Genomic DNA, 17,256 nt, shown 5'->3' with positions numbered 1-17,256 from the left:
CGAGTGCGACATGGCGCTACACTTCATGGACAAGTGGGATAAGTACTATGAATTATTAGACAGATTGCCACCCACTTCATTTTGCGGCCCGAAAGAGAAGTGGTTCGCACTCCTCGAAGAAGAAGAGAGGAAGTTGAAGCAAAGGCGAGAAAAGCTGGAAGCTAAACGGAAATCCGAAGTCAAGGCTCCGCTTAAAACCGAGGAATGCGAAGAGATCGCGACGTGTGGTTGCCCCAGCAAATCTGTTCAAACTAGCCCAATTGCTGACCAATATTTAGTAGTCCCGCTTACAATGGAGAGAATATAAAAATAGGAATTTATAGTGCAGATTTGTGTATGTGTCCAATGAATCATGAAATTGTATTGTTTATACGTCTTATATGTGTTCATAAGATATTTGGATGTGTATGTGCGTCCGAATTAGTTATTCACGTATGTATTATTTGTAGAATATCAGAAAATACATACTTCAATTCATTATACTTTTTGTTACATATGTGTACACGTAATTTGTTAAAAAAAACTTTAGTACTAAATGATTATAAACCATGTTAATTTTTATATTTATTTTCTGTACTACTAAAATTTGCCAACATATTGCACACTTCTTATAACTACGTAAATAAGCTCGTACGAAGAATGAAAACTGGACAAACATTTCTAACGATGTTTCGGTTAATTCATATGCGATGCAAACTCTAGTCATTTGCGGCTATTTGCGTTTTGTGATTCTTTCCACGTTAGGGGCTCGTTACTAACAATAAGAGAAACAAATGAATCGAGCGTGTGTGAGTACCGGAAACCCGTAGTACATAGCTGCGGCTGCGCCAAGAATACTGCTTTATTTCCGGCGCGAGGAATATAGGATACGAAAATACCTTTGCCCGGAAGACGAACCATATAAGCCTGCTTTCAAGGAACTAATAATTCTTACAAACAGTCTATTAGTATATTAGTATAGTGCACTGTTAAAGATTCACGACCAAATTCAGCAACAACAAGCTTACTTGCCAATTCCCAATAGAATTAATCAATAAGATTATATTTAAAACTATTTTTATTTTTAGTAATGAATTATCATGTCCAGACACTTGCTGAAGAACTATGAAATAAATATAGATATCTCGTAAACACATATACGATATATTCTAAATTGTAAATGAAACGTATCGTAATAAACTAACTAACGTTGCTTCCAGCACATCCCAAATTCGGCTGATGTCAGAACTTGGGAACGCGTTTCATTGGCGGTTTAAAATCAGCCCACCTTGAAGATTAAAAGAAACGTGCGTACGGAAGGGAGCCGCGACTGCCAGGAAATAACGGAGCGCGAGGCGAACGACTTCCGTTCCACGGCGTTGTCATTTGCATCCACCATTTGCATTGTGGCGACGTCGCCTGAATAAAAAAGCGGGACTGTGCGGCCCCGCGCAATTTCTAACCACCCAATCCCTTCGTATCGGGTTCGATTCGTTCCTTGAAGCGAATCGACTTGGGAATACGTGAAACAATTTATATATTTCATCGATATATTATGAAATAGCTTATATGGTTATTCTATTCAATGCCAATTTTACTTCAACCATATAATAAATTGTTTCACTTTGAGACTTCAAATAAATAGTACATATGTATGTATGTATGTACTGTAAGTATTTATTTGAATATCTATCGATTCATTAGTGATTGGATCATTGCATAAATTCTATTGTTATTAATTGTATTGCACGAGAAAGAATTTGATAAATAATTCATGATTTCAATTTTACATTAAATTTTTTAAGATCCGCTAGTATTCAGTTAACAGTACTCGAGGAATGACTGTCATCCATACGTCGTGTTATATCATAATTAGTATTGAGAAAACAGCAAAAATATAAATCATTCAAAAGAACATACTAATTTTTTAATTAAATTAAAGAAAAACATCAAAAATCATAATTCTCTCCTCACGAATAAGTAGTCGAGCAAATCTCAAATGTCCTAGACAAAAGACTTCCACAAAAACACACTTGAATCTGACTTCAATGAAAAGCACGTAGTGTTACGTTCCAAATTTCTAAATTCATCACGAACGGTCGACAGTTCGAAAAACAGTGTACCTAAAATACCTAGTCTGCACCGAGGATTTTCCTCTTCCCCTTCCCCAATGAGAAACGAGATGGTATCGTGGCCGGGGTGTTCGTGCCCGGACCGTACAAACAACAGGGGTCTCGAATTTAAAACGAACAGTGTCACGAAACGAATCGAACAGCAGGAAGTGAACAGGGCAGAGACGGTGCAGCAAGAAGAGGACGAAGAAGCTCGAGAAAGCGTAGCGAGGAATTCGAAGAGGGAACGAGACAAAAGGCTGGGACATGCGAGAGGATGGGTACCAGCCTTAGGAGCATTCCAAGTGATAGGGAATCTACAAAGAGACGCAAGGGCCACGTGGGAGTATGTACGGGTACATCCCAGGCGATAGAAAGATGGCGCCTCGTGGGATCGATGAACAGGATGAAGTGGTTGTAGAAGACGGAAGATCTCATTTTCGTACTTATTTGGTCATGCAAGCATTAAGTACATTGATTGATGATACGTGTCTAACGCAATTTAAATATTTGGAAAACTGACACTGTTCATGGTATCCCTTACTCTACTCTGTTTGCTGCAGTTTATACATGTATTTACGTAAAGTTTGCGGAAGAACAACTACACCGCTTGAATTTGAAATATTCTTACTTCACGTTTAAAGGTATTATAATAGCAATATTAATGCAATTTTATAAATTACAGCAACGAATTACATAAAATACGACAGACTACGTGTACTACCAATGATACAAATTGTGTTCATAATGGAAGCGATATTCACGAAGTTAACTAAGTCCCGGATATGATAAATCTAAGTGATTAATTTTTATGTTTTACAAGACATTTTAAATTGCTTATAAGATTATGTACAAAGCTCGCTGCACATTCTTGATTAACTTTATGAAAAAGTGTCTTTCGTATCTTATCAGATACAAATTGCTTTTCGAATTATACCAGTTTTAAAGCTGGCATAAAAATGGAGAATCCACCATGAAACGACGCGCATAATATCGATATCTTCGCAATGCAAAAGACGTTAAAAGCGAATACCTTTAACTGATGCGCTTCGAGTTGGAGGCGTTTTTATCGGAGACCGTATAAACGCCCGGTGGAGAACGATTTTCGCCAACGTAACTGTTTATGTAATTTAAGACACGTGCAACCGTTACCGATCGCTTTTTGCGGTGGCACGAAATTTAACGCTACGTAATGCATGTACACGTAGTATGCAGCGGAGTAGCGGAGAAGAAAACGAGACGGGGTTCCGACGAAACTCGATGAAGAGGAACCGGAGAAAGAAAGGGACTCGACGCGGAGAACGTGACTTCACGAGACGACCACAGTGGTAGTCAGGTTGCAACCCGGAGGTGAACAACGGAAATGCAGGAATTGCAGTGTTAGAAATTCCAAACTTCTTAACGCGTTTATTGGGAAATCCTTGTGAAAACTGTTGAGTAATCCTTTTGCTAGTCATTGGAATTTAAAACAAATTGCAGACAAGAAAAAGATAGTTCTATATTCTTTTCTGCTACTTTATTTTTATTGTCTACCTACCGTATGTATTATGGAATATTATATAATAACAAAGAGATTGTAAATTGCGATTTCAAAGATTCATTCAATAATTGTTATTTTCCGAATAATTATACTTCCATTTTCAATTAATTTTATAAAAAGGAAGAGAAGAAATTGTTCTACTACTCGAGAGAAACGGTAATGATTAGACTCAACAGGCAAAGACATTCATTGAGCATCGAACAAAGGCCGTTTTACTGAAAACTGAGGTACTAGGTAGGCACGGTTGGCCAACGTGTGGCGAACAGACGTGGGAATGGAGTGAGATTTGAAAGGGAGAGAGATATGAGTGGTGGTGTGGCAACACGGTGGAACAGCCTCGAGTAACAAATTAGAACCACTCCGTCTGCCTCACATTTGCTGAACTTGGTGCGATTAGAAAAATGCTCATTAAGACCTTTTACATGCTTATACATTAGACCCTGAATGACTGTTCCCTGATTCACGGATGTTAAGTCACCAGAAGCAATTATCTCGTGGATTGATAAAATCTCAAGTTCAAATTGACGGTCCCTAATTATATCAAAAGCAAATATCACCGGGGACAATAATGTTTTAAACTATCAGCAAAATTATTTTCCACTAGAAACGCGAATCTGTGACGCTTTAGAAAGCATCACGGCCAAGGAAAGCGGGAGGCAGGGGCAGAACGCGTTTTACGGGCGTTACGTTACGCTTGTAGCGTGAAAGAGGTTAAATGGAGGACTCTACGAAGTGGAAATTGATTTGCCCGAGTAGCTGAGAGTAACGAGAGAAGAAAGACCGAGGTGAAGAATACGGTATCACCTTGCACGGTCAACGATCCGACGAATGGAACGCTCTGTACATACGATAGACCGTGATCTTCTCTCCTACACCTTATAGGGGGTGTACAACCATTAATGGCCTGTTCGTACGCTTACAATTGTCATTGGCGTAGAACCGAATCCAATAAATAAATCATGCTCAAGTAATCAATAGAGTTTCTCAATCAATTTTTTAACAATGGATTTGTTATAATTACTATAAATCAATCAGTTTGATACACTAAAATAAGATATTCGTTTTGCTTCAATAATTTTATGTTAGGACTCCTTTTTATTTTACTAAATAAGTTATGAGCATGAAACTGAATGAAACATTCAAAACATCTTTCAGTGCGTAACAAATGGATTGATATTGGAATGTTATCTGCACTACAGAATTGGAAAGAACTGTTATATGAAATGTGATATTGAGTAAAAAGCACAAGATAGTAAAATTCAGTTATGGGATTTGAAATAGTTTACGAGCGAAGATTCTTTCCGCGCCGTTGCCTGTACACGTAACGTGCAATACGTGCGTGACATTACGGATTACTATTTTTATAACCGCGCACGTGATACTAAACGATAAAACGTTCGGATATATATTTGGAAATGCTTAATCTAATCATGGAAGAGATATCTGAAATGCCGTTTATTACAAGCTTATATTAGATTCGGAATATATCGGAATATATGTCGTTCGATAAAAATACAGATCCGAAATTTAAATTCTTTATATAGACTTTGTAATCTAGGATCTGTGTTTTATCATTGACAAAATTTGAGAATAGAAAAATCATCGGATTTCAAAAGATTATGGGATTTAAAAGTACACTTAGAAGGCGCCACATACAAGGCAGCCGTGTTCACCAACCGCTAGCCGGTAATAATCAGAGAACAGGTTTCTGTATACCAACTACGATAAACGGTACCGGTAATGTCACTGCCTGCACTTCTCTCAAATTCTTTACAGTTTCCTACAATTTTTTATACTCGACCAATAATTTGAATAATTATATACATTTTATTTACGTCTCGATTTAACCGCAATGGTAAACTTATAAAAAATTAAATTATTAATTTATTACATTCCGTACCATGCAACTTTACTTATTAGGTGGACAACTTTTCAAACACCATCAGAGAATAGGATGAAAGTAAATAAATGTCGACTAACAATTTTGTTATTGAAATGTTGTTTTCATCCTAAGTCCATTGTACGTGAATGCAAGTGTTTCGGATTTTACACCCCATTCGATACTTCGATTATTTATTCTGAGAAACAATTTCACAATAATCAATTATCTAATAATTAAACAAGAAGACTTTTTACGTCAGAAGCACGCTCTTCCCAGACAAGCTAAAAAGGACTTTCAAGTTCATTAATTCAGCAAAAAATGTAAAGACGGGGACAGAGGAGTTCGGGGAGAGACGTTTGTGTGCCAGCCTCTTCACCGCAATTAGCTTAATTGTTCGAGTAATTGGTTAACCCTGTGGTTAGGTTCGCGCCTACGGCATTCCAGGCGTTCACAACCACGCGGTTAATTTCTTTTCGCCAAGGCGACGAACTCGCAACAATGCCTATTAATAAGACAATCTCGACTGCGCGAATTGTAAATCAGGTTATTGTTTCGCGCCATGGCGTTTTGCATAATATTTTTATAACGGTAAACGTGACTTGCAACACCTTAAAGAAGATGTGATTCACAAATGATATTTCTAATGATATTGACCTACCTTGTCTCGAATGACGTTAATAAGCGAGAACAAGGCTTGCTTCAAGTGACATTAACACGAGATACCGGATGATGATCATTAATTTCTTATAGATATTTTATACTTATAATGTTTTATGTACTTTTATATTTTATATTAAGTGCTTTATACACCATAATATTTTATACGTGCTCCGACAAATTCCAGAGGGACATATTGTATTAATTCAACTCACCTCGCCTTTTTCGAGAATCATGCCTACTATTTTTAGGTACAGGTTTTCCTTTGGACTCACCTGGAACAGAGAAAATTACCTATTGTCAACTCTACTGTTTCAAATACAAGAATGAATAAATTCATAAAGAGACTGAATAGACAAGATATAAAGTTCAAACTAGAACCCATTGCAATTCTAGACACGTCAGCTCCCGCTTATGATTGCCTCACCGAACTGCAAGATTGTCGATTAAACCAAAACTAATCAGAATTCATGAAGTTAGCAAAGTCTCGGCGGATAACTTCCTCAATCAAGTTTGCATATATCGTCACCCGTGTCTTCTTTGATCATGCCCATATCACAAACTGATTAATTAAATGAGAAGCGTAGACGTGAACTATAATGCGCACCCTTCATTTGCTTAATAGAATTTTGCAAATTAAAACAAGTTTAGAAGATTTAATTGGATAGCAAAGTCCATTGGAATTTTGGATGAAAATTTCATCGAATTCACATAATAAAGTTGTATACATGTATGATAAAATCATTTGTTTGAAAAATCGGAAAGATTTGAAAACACTATTTAAGATGACATAATTTCTCATAAACGGTAACTTCACGGAAACAGTAAATGATAGGTTCTGGGTTACACGTGCCCGCGTCTGTTTTCTTTCACGGGGGACAGGTTTTTCACGCAGGTGTTACCGTTGGCGTTAATGGACACACATCCCAGAGCGGATCCTAGGCATCCACGCTCCAATTCTTGCGACGCCGCATCGGCGGCGGCAAACACGAGGACGCTTGAACGTCGCGTCGACACTTTTGTCTAACTGTACTTGACAACTCGGGAAGCGGCCGGATTAATTGCGGCCTGATTAAGTGCGCCGCGTGAGATCCACTCCGACGCGGCGATGCCTTCCCGTTGCGAGCTCCAATCGCCATGAGAAACTTCGCACCGTGAACTGCGAACCGTTCCCCGATGCAATTTTCAAAATAGCAGGCTTGCAAATTTTTCCCAATCGGATGATATTATATGGATTCATTAATATCGTTATTTTGTTTTTATGATCTCCGGAAGATTTTAATGTAAAGATATGTATCTTGTAAAAATTTAAATATACGTACTAACTTGAAAATTGGGAGCTCACATAGGATTATTGTAGTTGTGCAAAACTATTATACATTGACAAATTGAATTTTTGAAAATAACTTACAATAGTTATATTTTAGAATGAACATCAGTCTAGTATTAAATAGTGCATAACAAAAATATATCTTACATCACATCCCTATGTTAAAGAATTCATAATTCTATTGAGTATAGATCTTGGAAAATAACAGCGAATCTTTAATTAAATATTAAACTACTAAAGACAAAATCGTAAAATTATAAACATTTTTATATGTGTACTTATCGATTTTATAATAATTTCTGTTTGTATGCATGCAAGTACATAGAATATATGTATACTATACTTAATCTTTACTGCCAGATATCCATTACCATACATTTTTTGTTACAGTAAAGTAAAACTTAATAGATTTTATAAACGTCGATCAATTATTAAATTCACAAACACGGATCACGTGTCGGAATGTCATGACAAGATAATTTCCGCGAACCTCTCACAAATTCCTCTGTGATTTCCCATCGGGGTAGCGATAACGATCTACAAGTGTCCACGGCTTCCGATGAGATCGTAATTCATCAATTACTCTCTCGTTGGAAGGTTTTAGAGGCTTCCGATTATTATTAGTCGTGATTGATTAGGACGCCGCGCCGGATCAAATCCCTCTGCGCGAATAAAAGAAATTGCAGAATACGCGCCACGGCATGCGTGAAAGCTGTTATCCGGAACTTTCAGCGAGACTCACTCGGAGCCGCGGGCAAAATTTTTAATTGAAATGTCGAATCGATCAATGAGCGGATTTAATTAATCCCTTGTCCGTCAAGATTAAAGCGCAAAAACGGTGAAATGTGATGGGTTGAAACGTTCGGTGAAATCTGCGGTTTGTCCACAATGAACGTGCTCCGACAAATTCCAGAGGGACATATTGTATTAATTCAACTCACCTCGCCTTTTTCGAGAATCATGCCTACTATTTTTAGGTACAGGTTTTCCTTTGGACTCACCTGGAACAGAGAAAATTACCTATTGTCAACTCTACTGTTTCAAATACAAGAATGAATAAATTCATAAAGAGACTGAATAGACAAGATATAAAGTTCAAACTAGAACCCATTGCAATTCTAGACACGTCAGCTCCCGCTTATGATTGCCTCACCGAACTGCAAGATTGTCGATTAAACCAAAACTAATCAGAATTCATGAAGTTAGCAAAGTCTCGGCGGATAACTTCCTCAATCAAGTTTGCATATATCGTCACCCGTGTCTTCTTTGATCATGCCCATATCACAAACTGATTAATTAAATGAGAAGCGTAGACGTGAACTATAATGCGCACCCTTCATTTGCTTAATAGAATTTTGCAAATTAAAACAAGTTTAGAAGATTTAATTGGATAGCAAAGTCCATTGGAATTTTGGATGAAAATTTCATCGAATTCACATAATAAAGTTGTATACATGTATGATAAAATCATTTGTTTGAAAAATCGGAAAGATTTGAAAACACTATTTAAGATGACATAATTTCTCATAAACGGTAACTTCACGGAAACAGTAAATGATAGGTTCTGGGTTACACGTGCCCGCGTCTGTTTTCTTTCACGGGGGACAGGTTTTTCACGCAGGTGTTACCGTTGGCGTTAATGGACACACATCCCAGAGCGGATCCTAGGCATCCACGCTCCAATTCTTGCGACGCCGCATCGGCGGCGGCAAACACGAGGACGCTTGAACGTCGCGTCGACACTTTTGTCTAACTGTACTTGACAACTCGGGAAGCGGCCGGATTAATTGCGGCCTGATTAAGTGCGCCGCGTGAGATCCACTCCGACGCGGCGATGCCTTCCCGTTGCGAGCTCCAATCGCCATGAGAAACTTCGCACCGTGAACTGCGAACCGTTCCCCGATGCAATTTTCAAAATAGCAGGCTTGCAAATTTTTCCCAATCGGATGATATTATATGGATTCATTAATATCGTTATTTTGTTTTTATGATCTCCGGAAGATTTTAATGTAAAGATATGTATCTTGTAAAAATTTAAATATACGTACTAACTTGAAAATTGGGAGCTCACATAGGATTATTGTAGTTGTGCAAAACTATTATACATTGACAAATTGAATTTTTGAAAATAACTTACAATAGTTATATTTTAGAATGAACATCAGTCTAGTATTAAATAGTGCATAACAAAAATATATCTTACATCACATCCCTATGTTAAAGAATTCATAATTCTATTGAGTATAGATCTTGGAAAATAACAGCGAATCTTTAATTAAATATTAAACTACTAAAGACAAAATCGTAAAATTATAAACATTTTTATATGTGTACTTATCGATTTTATAATAATTTCTGTTTGTATGCATGCAAGTACATAGAATATATGTATACTATACTTAATCTTTACTGCCAGATATCCATTACCATACATTTTTTGTTACAGTAAAGTAAAACTTAATAGATTTTATGAACGTCGATCAATTATTAAATTCACAAACACGGATCACGTGTCGGAATGTCATGACAAGATAATTTCCGCGAACCTCTCACAAATTCCTCTGTGATTTCCCATCGGGGTAGCGATAACGATCTACAAGTGTCCACGGCTTCCGATGAGATCGTAATTCATCAATTACTCTCTCGTTGGAAGGTTTTAGAGGCTTCCGATTATTATTAGTCGTGATTGATTAGGACGCCGCGCCGGATCAAATCCCTCTGCGCGAATAAAAGAAATTGCAGAATACGCGCCACGGCATGCGTGAAAGCTGTTATCCGGAACTTTCAGCGAGACTCACTCGGAGCCGCGGGCAAAATTTTTAATTGAAATGTCGAATCGATCAATGAGCGGATTTAATTAATCCCTTGTCCGTCAAGATTAAAGCGCAAAAACGGTGAAATGTGATGGGTTGAAACGTTCGGTGAAATCTGCGGTTTGTCCACAATGAGTACACAACACAGTAAAATATCTATTTATACATTAAAGTAAACTGGAGCCAAAGATTACATAAAGGCGTGATTTTAATACACAATCTCAAGATTTTACTTTAAACTTTTATACGTCCAAAGCCAACCAAATATTGCAGAAAATGTTCACAGACGGAGCAGTCTTTACCAGGAAATTCGACAGAAAAAGAACAGTGCTTTTATTTAATATTCCATTCGCCTCGACGACTCTGCGAAATTCATCCAACCATGAGGGGATCGGCCAGGAATTATCTTCCGTGGAATTTTGAGCCACCGGCCGATTCCTTTTCGCTCCGATTCGACCGGCGCGCAATCGTGTTATTATTGAGCGATTGCACGAATGTGCCGTGCATGGGATATCTGGTACAACAGGAAGCGTGGCACGTGTTTCGAGTCGCTCTGTGAAAGTCGGAGATTCGCGTTGAAATGTCAAAGAAGGAGTTGCACGCACAACAATTTATACTAAAATTCGCGTACGTTTTCTCTATTTATCCAGTATAAAAAGAATCGATAGTTGTTCTTACAATATGTACCCTTCGTTTTAATGTTTCTGCGGTTCTTATGTTTTCATGTTTTTGTAAAAGCGTGGCTACTTGTTAATTCAGTAAGACAACTGGAATTGTTTATCTGTCGACCTTTTCCATAAATACACGAAATGATGGGAAGAGTATGAATAACTCATTCCAAGTTACAATAGTAAGTAAATAGTGATAATATGCAAAGAATTTCGAAATGGATTTCTAACTTTAAACGAAAACAAATTGCTATCACTTTCGACAAAATTCGCTGTTTATACCGGCAACAATGACGTTCCTATTTCTGTAGCGATAAATTTTCAGAAACCAGTTACTTTCGAGCGTGTACTCGAATCGTAGACGCGTGTCTCTTAAATTTCCGTGCGAAAGCGTGCGCGGCTGCTGGGGAGCGGAAATAAATGGTACAGTAGAGAAGAAGCGAAACGAGATCGATTCAATTAGCGTTACTACACAGCGCAAAACATGAGAAGAGCGAGGGGACTCGATAAAAAGTCAGTAACGTCGAACAGGGTAATTTGATGTCTACTTTTGTACTACCTTAATTCCCCTCGAGAATGAAAATGAATTTCTATGGCTTTCTACCCAACAGTTTATCCAGTTTCCTTCCATTCCTCTTTCTCTTCAACAACGGGAAGAAGCAAACAGCGGAAAGGGAAATAAAAGAAGCCGATCCACACGTAAAAAGGGTAAACGGGCCAAGCTCCCTGGATACAACTTAATTACCAGTTGGCAGCTATTAAAGCGATTGGATAATTAGGGAATAAAAAGCATTCGAAATAAAAGCATTTGACGTTTGAGAGGAAGAAAGAGAAACTCAGAGGAAATCGATAAGACTGGTCTCCTTCTATCACCAGGATGAACGATTCTATTCCAGAAGGGTTTCAATCTGACATTCTTGTCGTTTTTTATCTTCCCTCTTCCTGGACATAAAATGTGATAGAACTCTTTAAAAAAGAAATCGAATTCCTTGCGAGAATATTAATAGAAACCTACTGTAACTTAGAATTTCCTTATTTTTCATTTTAGTTACTACACAGCGCAAAACATGAGAAGAGCGAGGGGACTCGATAAAAAGTCAGTAACGTCGAACAGGGTAATTTGATGTCTACTTTTGTACTACCTTAATTCCCCTCGAGAATGAAAATGAATTTCTATGGCTTTCTACCCAACAGTTTATCCAGTTTCCTTCCATTCCTCTTTCTCTTCAACAACGGGAAGAAGCAAACAGCGGAAAGGGAAATAAAAGAAGCCGATCCACACGTAAAAAGGGTAAACGGGCCAAGCTCCCTGGATACAACTTAATTACCAGTTGGCAGCTATTAAAGCGATTGGATAATTAGGGAATAAAAAGCATTCGAAATAAAAGCATTTGACGTTTGAGAGGAAGAAAGAGAAACTCAGAGGAAATCGATAAGACTGGTCTCCTTCTATCACCAGGATGAACGATTCTATTCCAGAAGGGTTTCAATCTGACATTCTTGTCGTTTTTTATCTTCCCTCTTCCTGGACATAAAATGTGATAGAACTCTTTAAAAAAGAAATCGAATTCCTTGCGAGAATATTAATAGAAACCTACTGTAACTTAGAATTTCCTTATTTTTCATTTTTATATAAAATTTAAATAATGTAGATTAATCAAATAGATAATAAAACGAAAAACCTGACAAATTAAAAACGTGAAAATCAAAAGTCAAAGTCTAAATCATCTCACGCGAGTAAAGTAAAATTTTTATTAAATAGGAACGGAGGCGCAAATTAAAATAGATTAACTTATTTTAACCTGCAGCGCACATAGAACTTTTATATAAACGACGACAAAGTGGAACGCAAAAGCGTAATTAGTTAAATCGAGTTATTAACGGTAAAAAAAGGGCTTCGGTCTACTAGATAAAAAAATAGATAAAAAAGAGACGTACGCTTGTAACAATTTCCGATATCGTGCGGTACGTATCGGATTCTCATGGTTGCCGACGTACACTGTAACACTAATTAGGTGCAACTTAGCCAGCGCACGACTATGAGCGAGTTGGCCCGTCCTTGAACAATTATTAGATCGTCCACGAATAAATCTGCCGAGATCGATGAAGCCTCAAATCCGCTATTCGACTTTATATCTTCGTTACGTATCGCGGCTTGCGGTTTAATCATGGAAACGATGATATCACCAGCCTATTGTTCTTCCCGCAGAGCATCCTCGTGTCATGTTTTATTAATGCACTTACAACGCAATCCGTTAATCTGTACTTTTTTTAATTTGAGAACTGATGCTTCAAGGTTTATCGATTTTTTAAATCAACGTGTTTTGCACTTCTTTCTTGGAATGAGTTTCCGTGACGAGTTATAAATTATAGATGAATTACTGTAGTCGATACCAGTATAAAAATCCACAATCATGTTAAGTTAGCAAAATGTAAATACAATTTGTAATCACAATCGCACTTTCCACATTCATGTTGATTTCTCAGTAATAAATCTTTTTCCACGATGACTGTACTTTCGGTCTAACTGGCGAAATCATCGCTGGTATGTATGCGAGTCAGTCTTCCAATCGCGAGAAATGGAAATAGACGTTTCGGTCACGGTTCGACAAATTCGATTCGCGAAAACACGATTCACTCGATCGACAGTGAACTTGTCAATCTCGTGGCTCGAGCGAACAGAGGTCGATTCATACTGAATCTCTCCGAATAATAGTCTGGCCAATCAGCGAGAACGTTCACTGGCACTCTTTAAATACGTTAAACCAATTCAATTAACCGGTAATCGACCCGCCACGCGATGGCAATATAATCCACACTGGTTATACGTTGAAACTAGTTCCAATTCCTTGTTGAAGTATTTACTGCTTCACTTTGTTGTCATTATGAGAAATTTGATATAAATTATTGCCAGAACATGATTAAATTATATTTTATTGTATTAAGCACTTTTCACACGCGCACTCAGATACAATTTTAATTTATCAGTCAAATGTTGCACTTATATTACAAATATCTGTACCGCCTTGAATTCAAAAGAAAAAAGGATTGAGAGCACAAAAAGATTGCAGTGCAACACAGAAGTTACCCAAAAGAAAGGGTGCTCCGCAATCTGCGGTTTCCACACAAGTCCTATTCAGTTTCAGGGTTCCATTCATGTTCTTTTCACGAATTCGTACACGATAACGATTATCATCGTCGGTGAATCAAATTAATGATTCGTATGTGATAACGATTATTATCGTTCGGATACACCTGAATGCTGGTTACGCGGTGTTCGATTCGAGAGAGTTACTCTCGGTTGGACACGCGAAGACACGATGCAGAATGAACTGACGCGAGCAGGGGCCGTGTATGAAAGTAAATATTAACACAATCTCCCTTGCTCGCGATTCTGCTCTTGTAAAATACGACCGTAACTCACGTGGGTGCGTCGATATTGACGTGCCAGCGTCGAAAGTGAAATACTGGTTGTGATTCTCTTGACAATCTGTTTTTGCTTAATTTTCTAGCTTTCTGATTTATGTTTACGCCTGAACGATATAATGGTAAAAATGTTGATAAGAAATAAACAGCTAGTGCGAAAATTTCTAAGATTATACGCAAACTTTCACATCTGAGATCAGATTTAGTACGACAAAACATGATATGACTATCCACTTGATTAATGGTTTGAAAATTATATTTTGACACGAAACCCATAGAAAATCTCTAAGTCGTAAATAACTGTAGTGCATATAAATCTAATAGATAATTCCAAACTGGAACTTTCTTAAAGAGTATCTAAGCCTTGTAAGAGCAACGCATCATTTCGACACGCAATCATACCTAAAAAAGCAACTACTCGTTTAAGTAAAGTGATACAAGCTACTATCTAACAGATTCCTCAGATATCCTCACATATCCTTCTTTATACGTCGAATTCTCTTTTTGTCAAGATTAAATATTTCAATAAAACTGTTGGATGAGGAAACCTCGTCTAAAACGAACGTATCAACTCCCGTGACTCGTTCTCTTTTCTCTCACAAGAGGTTTTCTTTTATGGGAAAGTAGAAGTGCAGTTTTAACGAGCGTAGGCCCGCTACGCGTTGCATATAAGTATACTACATAGCCAAGCCTCACCTACGTGTGAGTAGATGTTGCGTGCCGTTAATCCTACGCATTTTAGATATAGCCATCCATCATGAAAATGATCGCGACGAACTCAACGGTTGTAATGTTTCTATTTATTATCAACTACCGTCATTTTTCTTTTAAACGTTCTTGTAAAACGTAAAGAGCAATGAGTGAAGAAATACACTTAATTCTCTATTTATATATATAAAATTCACGTAGGATCACTTTTAATAAAGATACAAGAGATGCTTCTGATTGTATTCTAGTAAACATAGCGGCTGTCTAAACTGATTTAAATAAAAAAAAAAAATAAAAGCGAGATTGAACAATTTTCTATTATTTTGTCTATCGCACCCAAAAATTCTCTGGCACATAAGATTTAAAATAGAGCTTTTTATGACGTTAAATTTAATGCAGCATGATTGTAGGTTCGCAGCAGAGAAACAAAGTATGTATAATTGAAGAAGGGATAAGAACCGCAATAGCGATGATCTACCTGATTCGAGGTCATCATGGTCGGCTCCGCGAAGACAGGAATGGAAGCTGCGTGACAATCGTCGACCACCGGGCGACGCGCCCTCCGTCGAAACGTTGAGCATCCTTCTCGTATTTCTCGGGGATTCTCTCCCGTATTTCCAATTTCGGCTGTTCCCGTCAGGTAGGACCGAGGTGGAGCGAGTGCCACGCCATTTCCTCTCTCTGTTTCCTCCTCTACTCGCGTATACTTTTTTCTGCCCGCGCACGCCCGACGAGTATACACCGAGTTAATTAACGACTAATTAACGGGTAACTACGCGCGATCCTGGGGTACACAGGTGCGTGGGCGTGGGCGTAGGTCGCGGTCAACCTCGTCCCTCGATTCCTTTCGCACTCTTTTCTTATTCACTCGCTCTAGTTCGCACCTGCAATGAAAATCGACACTCGTCGAGAGGCGGCACGTCGACGCTGTTCGAGCATCGTTCTCCAAAATGGCGACACCGATAACCGAGATCCGAGATAATTTCAAAACTAATGATTATCATAAGTTTTTAATTTATAATCTATTTTCTTCATTTCCTTATATAATATAAATATAACTGGGAGCGTTAATTATCTAATATGGTATACAATGAACACCATATTTAGATATTATTCTCCAGCAAGTAGGTGTACCAGTTTTATCTTCTTGATGTTTTTAACGCAATTTATAGAGAAGATCAAGTTTAAGTCAAGTTAAGACCTCATTTTATATGTACGTATAATATCGCTTTCATAGATATTAAAAAATTTTGGATTAAAATGAAAAGAAGTATCTAATAGATTTAGAAATCTGAGGAGTCACTAAAATAGATCTGGAAATGATCGTCATTACCAATAAATGGAGATCCTTGAACAAACGCTTTCAGGTAGCCGAAGTATCATTGTGTCAATAATGTTACGCTGAGAGCGGATCGAGTAAAACAAACACGGTAATTACACAATCCTGGCGGTCCGTGGGTCGAATTAGACCGAGCCATTAATAAACGATCCATCAATCGTTGTTACATAATCGCTTCATTGTAAATGGCTTGTTTCCTTTCCACGCATTGTAGGATAACGTTGGGTTATCGTACTTTACTAGCTATTCTAACAATTACAACATTTACAATAATCTGGATGCTTAAGGACTTTTTATAAATTTTATATTAATCATAAATGTTGGTGGTTTATGTTCAAAAATGTTTCGCGTGGACATAGCCAGATTTGATGTCTACTATCCTACTCAGTTGAACTGTGATAACGCATGAACATTGTAAAATAACTTACAGAAGGATGCGAATGGACGGGATGCATCGTGCTCTCGCAATTATCACGTTGTGCAAGTGCTAATCGAACAAGCGTGCCCGAGGTACTTATATACGCGAGCACACATTCGCGCAATGAACGCACACGCAGTCTAAGCTATTTGTTAAACGTAATTTATGCTCACGTTGCTGGCCTATGCAGCTAGCTATCGTGTGGGCTCTTCGCTTATGTAGCGCGTAGGTGTGCGTGGGCGTGGTGTAATTTTTAAATAGGCCAAGTTGCCTCGTAATTAAAAACCGAAGAGGGAAGAGATAAGTTTCGATTTCAGCCTATGCGTTCAAATATTTTTAGTTCAATCGTTATTCATACTTTATGCCTATCGACCATGTATTACGT

At 37.8% G+C, this 17,256-nt stretch overlaps 1 protein-coding gene across 8 annotated transcripts in view; it reads right to left on the bottom strand.

Moving 5' to 3' along the window:
• The window catches only part of raskol (Ras GTPase-activating protein raskol), a 256,389-nt gene that overhangs the window by 67,624 nt on the left and 171,509 nt on the right, over window positions 1-17,256 (bottom strand). For 2 of the 8 annotated variants that reach the window (XM_018031597.2, XM_018031596.2), the window contains exon 3: window positions 15,593-15,998. The exons of the other annotated variants lie outside the window; for them this stretch is intronic. In XM_018031597.2, the coding sequence (XP_017887086.1) occupies window positions 15,593-15,695 (103 nt within the window). In that variant the 5' untranslated portion in view covers window positions 15,696-15,998. The remainder of the gene's footprint in view (window positions 1-15,592; window positions 15,999-17,256) is intronic. 8 annotated transcript variants of the gene reach the window in all.

This window comes from Ceratina calcarata, unplaced genomic scaffold, assembly GCF_001652005.2.
Source record: "Ceratina calcarata isolate Rehan_Ccalc_2016 unplaced genomic scaffold, ASM165200v1 scaffold554.2, whole genome shotgun sequence".
In the NCBI taxonomy this organism is placed as follows: domain Eukaryota; kingdom Metazoa; phylum Arthropoda; class Insecta; order Hymenoptera; family Apidae; genus Ceratina; species Ceratina calcarata.
The sequence above is the reverse complement of the archived record's forward strand: the minus strand, read 5'-3'. Positions and strand labels throughout refer to the sequence as shown.